Source organism: Lolium rigidum, chromosome 2 (assembly GCF_022539505.1).
Source record: "Lolium rigidum isolate FL_2022 chromosome 2, APGP_CSIRO_Lrig_0.1, whole genome shotgun sequence".
Taxonomy (NCBI): domain Eukaryota; kingdom Viridiplantae; phylum Streptophyta; class Magnoliopsida; order Poales; family Poaceae; genus Lolium; species Lolium rigidum.
This window is the reverse complement of record NC_061509.1, coordinates 265,363,673-265,370,520: the sequence shown is the minus strand read 5'-3', so window position 1 is coordinate 265,370,520 and position 6,848 is coordinate 265,363,673. Positions and strand designations below refer to the sequence as shown.

The 6,848-nt window shown below is 47.6% G+C and overlaps 1 protein-coding gene across 2 annotated transcripts; it reads left to right on the top strand.

Moving 5' to 3' along the window:
• Nucleotides 1-799: 799 nt before the first annotated feature.
• Nucleotides 800-2,828, top strand: LOC124688714 (non-specific phospholipase C6-like). Of its 2 annotated transcripts, XM_047222348.1 has the most exons (3): nucleotides 800-2,072; nucleotides 2,331-2,606; nucleotides 2,755-2,828. In XM_047222348.1, exons 1-3 carry the CDS (start codon nucleotides 800-802, stop codon nucleotides 2,826-2,828), a joined length of 1,623 nt encoding a protein of 540 aa, XP_047078304.1. The 2 variants fall into 2 exon arrangements, with proteins under 2 accessions (XP_047078304.1, XP_047078305.1); XM_047222349.1 differs by lacking the exon at nucleotides 2,755-2,828 and having other exon boundaries at nucleotides 2,331-2,632.
• Nucleotides 2,829-6,848: the final 4,020 nt, after the last annotated feature.

The window sequence follows — 6,848 nt, the reverse complement described above, 5'->3', positions numbered from 1 at the left end:
TTCTACAAATCAATTAATATAAGAAGTCTATGATACGATTACATGATACTATGTATTGTGGATATAGTAATATGTAGAAGTATCATACGCATGACTACTATATGATGCTATGCATTGTGACTAGTCTTATATGTTCGATCTTGTTCCACATTCTTTCTGCAGCGCTGATTCAGAGAATTAGAACATAAAACTGGTGCTAAGAATGGACGGGACAACTCTCGTCACTACAGGAATGGCGCGCTGCGCCGACGGCCGTGGCGAATGCCGACGGCCAAATATCGGGACCGTTGGCGTACGGCCTCGCCGGAGCAGCTCCGAGTAACGACCGTCGGCGTACGCATGCCGTTGGCGTAGAGGAGGACCTTATTTCTCTAGGCCTGAAGCTGCTACACAAAAACGACATGCATGCTTGTTTCCTCTAGTCTGAATCTGATGCATATGGAACTGTCGCAGCTCGATCAGTTGTTGGTAATCATGCATCCGTCAGATTCATTCCGGACATGGAACTGGATCGCGATTGATCGATGATTCCACTAATCTATCGACCACTTGCTAACCACGCCATGGCCAGAAATTTGCCACCATGTGCATGTACGCTACGAGACATCCCAAACCGACCTCTCGTGAGGGAGCTGCTGGCCTGTCATCTTTCCTTCTCTCGTGATTCGTCCGTTGGATTTACATGCATGGGCCCGACACACTACAATATTCATGAACTGGGCCGAATACCACCAAAAGGAAGCCAGCCCAACTTTCCCTTCCCTTCTTCCTCCGCTTTGTTCACTCACTCACCACGGCAATGGCGCCGCCGGTGGGAATGCCGGCGCTGCTGCTGCTTCTCCTGCTCGTGTTCACGGCGGCCAATGTATCTGCATCAACCGGAGAGAGCCCGATCAAGAACGTGGTCATTCTGGCGCTGGAGAACCGCTCCTTCGACCACATGCTCGGCTGGATGCGCCGCCTGCTCGGCCTCCCCATCGACGGCCTCACCGGCGCCGAGTGCAACGTCGATCCCACAAACTCTTCCCTGCCCCCGGTCTGCGTCTCCGCCGACGCTCCCCTCGTCGTCCCCGACGACCCCGGCCACTCCTTCGAGGACGTCCTCGACCAGGTCTTCGGCTCCCGCCCCAACGGGACCGCCGACCTCCCCAACATGTCGGGCTTCGTCCGCTCCGCGCTCTCCGTTAACACCCTGCTCTCCTCCGACGTCATGCGCGGCTTCACCCCGTCCCTCCTGCCTGCCTTCTCCGCGCTCGCCGCCGACTTCGCCGTCTTCGACCGCTGGTTCTCCTCCCTGCCAGGCCCCACCCAGCCCAACCGCCTCTTCCTCTACTCCGCCACCTCCCACGGCGCCATCGCCCACGACAAGCTCCGCCTCCTCGCCGGCTACCCGCAGCGCACCATCTTCGACTCCCTCGCCGCCGACGGCCTCCCCTTCGCCGTCTACTTCAAGACCATCCCCACCGTCCTCTTCTACCGCCGCCTCCGCACCGTCCGCAACGTCGCCACCAGCCTCCACCTCTACGACCCCACCTTCAGATCCCACGCCCGCAGGGGCGTCCTCCCGCCGCTCTCCGTCATCGAGCCCCGCTACTTCGACCTCACCGGCACCCCCGCCGACGACGACCACCCGGCACACGACGTCGCCAACGGCCAGCGCCTCGTCAAGGACGTCTACGAAACGCTGCGCGCCAGCCCGCAGTGGAACACCACGCTGCTCCTCGTCACCTACGACGAGCACGGCGGCTTCTACGACCACGTCGCCACCCCCGTCGCAGGCGTGCCCAGCCCCGACGGCCTCAGGGGACCAGTGCCCTTCTTCTTCAAGTTCGACCGCCTCGGGGTCAGGGTGCCCACCTTGATGATCTCGCCGTGGATCAAGAAGGGGACGGTGGTCGGGCGGCCGCCAAACGGGCCGACGCCGACATCCGAGTACGAGCACTCCTCTATCCCGGCCACCATCAAGAAAATCTTCAACCTGAAATCCGGCTTCCTCACCAAAAGAGACGAATGGGCTGGCACCTTCGAGCACATCTTCACCCAGCTCGATGAACCAAGAACAGACTGCCCAGGTATATTCATCATCTCTCGACTCTGAGGTGAACAAAATGTTCAATCATTCATAGTCACACTTTTCTGAATTGGATGCTGATCGCTGCTTACAACCTGAATTGATTTAAAGGTATTTTATAGTCCGTATGTTACTGTCCGAATTTCGGTAGAATCTGAATGAAGAAACTGTACTTCACTTAATTTGGATGCTCTCTGTTTTAATAAAATTTAGTCTGAATTTCTGAAGAAATCATCCAGAAACTCTGTTGCTATTGCAGAGACTTTGCCAGAAGTCCCATTTGTGAGAACACGCCCGGCGAAAGAACACGGCCTGCTCTCGGATTTCCAGCGCGAGCTCGTCGAGCTAGCGAGCTTCCTGAACGGCGACTACATGCTGACAAGTTTCGCCCAGGAGACCCAGAAGAAGATGACCGTGAAGCAGGCCGACGCGTACGTGCGACGATCCATCACAAGTTTTCTGAAGGCGAGCAAGCAGGCCAGGCGATTGGGTGCAAATGAGTCTGCAATTGTCACTATGAGACCGTCTTTGACAAGTAAAGGAACTACCCGCAGTCCTTAAATTAGATAAACTCTACTTAGCATGCTAGCCACTACAATATATATTGTGAATACCCGCAAAAAAATTGTGAAATATTATCACTGATATATGAGATGTCATGTAACATATTCATAACCGGATAGGGGCGTACAACAGCCTTCGCAATAGAGCTATTTTTGCCAATGTGATACCTAATTTTATTCACTTTCAATTGTAGAGTGCACATCTGCGGATCATTTCCTTGAATTTTGATACGGATGAACATATTATGTAGTGTATATAGGGAGTATATAACGATGATTTGCGGAGGATAGCTATCTTTGCAAAATTAATGATTACATGTGCTGCTTTGTTTGTTGAAGTTTATTGTTTAATCGGTGTACGAGTTCAAGTTATGGACATAATCAAGTTTAGCTTCATTAATTTGGAGTGGACCTGGTTTGGTTTATATGGATCATCATTACCCATTGGGTTTGTGATATCCCAATATGTCCAAAAGTATTTGTTTGGTAATAGGGACAGGATTCGTTTTTTTTTTTTTTTTGAAAACTCAATGGGGGAGGGGGGAAACCCCTCCACCTGAAGTAAATATTATTGAAGCACATCGAGGTTTACAGAATTGCTTGCAAAGCAGCGCAGGGCTTACAGAGGGAAACCCAATGCCACAAAGTCACACAAAATAAGCTCTAAGGGTGGATAGCCATGCATCAACAGGTTGCCGGCTGTGGCAACGGGGTAGCCGGTGGAGCCAGAGGTCACACTGCGACGCAAGGAGGGAGAACATCTGCCTGGGTCGCAAGTGCTGGGCGTCGAAGACCATGCGGTTCCGGCTCTTCCAGATGATCCAAAGAGTCAGCAGCACCAAGGTGTGGCGCACCGGTGGGACGAGGCCATGGAGAGCGGCGGCGAGCGACGCGCAACCCTCGGCCCGAGTCGGACGCCGAGGCGGCAGCATGCGCCCCAAGGCCGGCAAACCGGGGCCCCAACCGAGGACACCGAAGAAGAGATGCGACGAGTCCTCCTCGCCGTTGCGAAAGGGCGACGAGGCGGTCGACGAGGATCCCATGCCGATGAAGCATGGCGGCGTTGGCGAGGTCTTCTTCGTCTAGTGTCTGCGGCTTTACCTCGGCCGTCCGGGATGGTCGGCGCCGTTGGGGTCCGATCCGAATAAAGGCGACGGTCCTCGGGTTTTTGTCACACCAAGTTGTTGTGATCCGGAAGGCCATGCTCGGCGAAATTCAATGTGCGATTAATGCCCGGAGATTGCTTGGATTTGGTGTTTTCGGTCGTGTGCACCCATATTTTTTATCCGTCCGTTTGGTTTCGGAGGGAGCGCTTTGAAGCTCTGACTGTCGTTAATATCATGGAGCTTGTTTTGTTTCCATGGTGCTAGCAGAGAAGGTCATGAAGCCGAGATAAGTGGAATAGAAATGGTTGTCCGATCTTGGTCGTGGGTTGGAATTGGCTTGGTGCTTCGTGACTTGAAACAACGACTGGTATGTGAGGGCGACTGCACATGAGAAGTTCAGAGTCTTATCTTTCAGGGTGAGAATCCAAGGTCTGGCCTTAATTGGTTGTGATTGGCAATGTTTTTGTTTTTTCGAAAAGGGGATATAACCCCAGCTCTGCATCATGATGATGCACATGGCCTTTATTAATAACTTCATCATTCGGTAGTATTATTTAATACAAAAATCACGGATCACTCATAGTTAAAACATAAATCAACCAGACGAAACATCAACTCTTGAAAACTAGGCCAACTAAGCATCCTGTAGTCGACTAGTGTGACACCAACCAGCACTGGGGCAATGTTCTTGTTGGAAGTATTGTTTTGAGAGTGAGGACTTTCTTCAGGGTGTGAAAACCTAAGATCTATGATTGGGTGACGACAATGTTTGTGCATTATTTCCTTCTTGGAGACGTCGCTTATGGAGAAGTTGATCTTCTGGTGTTGTCTTGGTGATGTTAGTATTGCTATTTCAAGTTATGGATCTCTGTAGTGGGGCTTTTCTTTTTTTTGTAATTCTTCTCTTTTTTGGTCGTGTGCATCCTTTATGTCATCGGGACATGATGTTGCTGCGAGGCTGGGTGCAATTGGTATCTTCGTGATATTAATATATGCTCTTTATTGAAAAAGTAAAATAAAGAATAATCATGTAATAGCATGTGGTTATTGAGCAAGGCCTATGATAGCTTAAGCTTGAGACTGGATACATTGGAGATGCCATAATTAACCAGAGATGTTAGATCCTCAACCATAAAGACACTCATAAGGAAAATAAAAAGGTAATACCTGGCATGTGAATTTGGTGAAAATGAAGTCTACCTTTCACCCCAGCCTATAAATAACTTGGTTTCTCATTTAGCAAAAACAATGCTCGAAACTACAGTTTGTCAAGGTGTATGAGGCCATCATGCCCAACGGCAGCATCAAAGTCTGAAAGGAGAGAAAATGGGCCAACAAGAAGGGTGCAGCACCAATAGTTGAATGGAGACACCTTTTAGAAATGGGATACATTAGGAACTCCATTTAGAGGTCACTCATCCCACCTAGTACAACATCACAGAGGGAACTGTCGGGAATGCCACATTGTATAGTTATCACTTATTTGGTGATCAGTCACTACATCAAGCCCTGTTTAGTGGGTAGCAAATCCCTTGAGGGAACTCTTTGGCAAGTCAGCAGTCTTGCTTTGTAGTGCCAGCTCTTGAGGTAGGTTATATTCTGCCAAAAGAGTTTGTTTGGCAAATAGGGACATGATTCATCATAGAACATCGTCTTTGGTTTGTTGTATTTGTGTAAACATGATCATGTGAAAGGCCAGCATAGTAGCCACCAAATTAGTAGGCTGACATGGTATTGGGTTTGCCCTCTCCTATGCTTTTAGACACTGTTTGTATTTTATCATGTGGTTGCTTACTACCGTTCTCAATTTTTAACCTGCAACGAAAACTTTCAGCCTTTACATTGGGAGCCCCTGAGTTCTCCTTTCTTTTCATTCTGTATTAGTTATTGCACAAAAAGTATCAGTTTCTCCTAATTGATTGTAAAATGCAATGTATGATATGAGGTTCAGTTCTTCGTGCATTTTGCATCAAGATGAGTGTGTGACATCTTAACATAAATCAGCAACGTTAGCTGAACACTCTTATTAGGTACGATGTGGTGTGGCATCTATGGAGATTAAGAGAAATTGTGTAACACCTGTGCTAAGACTATGGAAATAGGTCATGCGATCAAAAGGTTTAGCTAATTGAAAAAAAAAAGAATTGTTTAGCACTAGAAACATAAAATCTTTATTGATTCAAAAATAATAAATTAGTGTTGGTTCATCCATTATTTTGCAATGTTGCTTGTAATTATCTATTTTCAGCACCATTCGCCTTAGGAAAACTATAAAAGGACCAATCAACCATTATATTTATTGGATCCAGCTGTAATGATAAAAAAAGAATAACATGAGAATCACCTTGCGGCTCCATCCCTCCAGCTACAATAATCCATAAAATAAGGCTTATAATCAGTAAAATAAAGAATAATCATGAAATAGCATGTGGTTATTTTCACAACTAAGGAGGAGCTAGGCCTGCGACTTCATATATACATTGGAGATGCCATAATTAATGAATCTTAGAGATGTTAATTCCTCAATGACAAATACACTTATAGTAGTAAGAAAGAAAATAAAAGGGACTGCGAAGTTTGGTGAAGCAATAAAGTCTACACTTACATCGAGTCTATAATGATTGGCTTTCTAATGCACAAAAATCAAGTCTAGAGGAGAGGAAAATGGTTAGCACAATGGATGCGGCACCTATTAGTTGATTGGAGACACCTTCTAGAAATAGAATTGGATTAGAAAGACAATTTAGAGGTCAGCGTCAGTTAGTCCAACTTCAAATTGGGGGTCATCAGGAGAGCGAGGTTAGAATCCATGACTTGCATACATGGCAAGAGCCATAGGGCATTTTCATGATATGGGTAGCAAATGCCCCGTGAATATTTTGATGGTCACGAGGAAAATCCCCTGAGGCAATCTGAAACGCCAGCATAGCATAACAGCCACCAGATTAGTACGCTGACCTGAGCAATTTTTTCTTTGAGTTCTAAGGCAGTCGATCCTGTCGTTATTCTGTAGTCCAATTAAATAGAATATAGGTTTATGTACAGAGTTTTGAGCCCTTCCGTTATTACAAAATACCGCGCAACCTCCGTGTAGGTTGCTAAACTAGC

Excerpts from the sequence above, each read along its gene's own strand:
- LOC124688714 (XM_047222348.1), top strand. The coding sequence starts at position 800 with ATGGCGCCGCCGGTGGGAATGCCGGCGCTGCTGCTGCTTCTCCTGCTC. Across the intron at positions 2,073-2,330 it reads ACCAAGAACAGACTGCCCAG|AGACTTTGCCAGAAGTCCCA; the intron begins GTATATTCATCA and ends TTGCTATTGCAG. Across the intron at positions 2,607-2,754 it reads TATGAGACCGTCTTTGACAA|GGGCGTACAACAGCCTTCGC; the intron begins GTAAAGGAACTA and ends ATAACCGGATAG.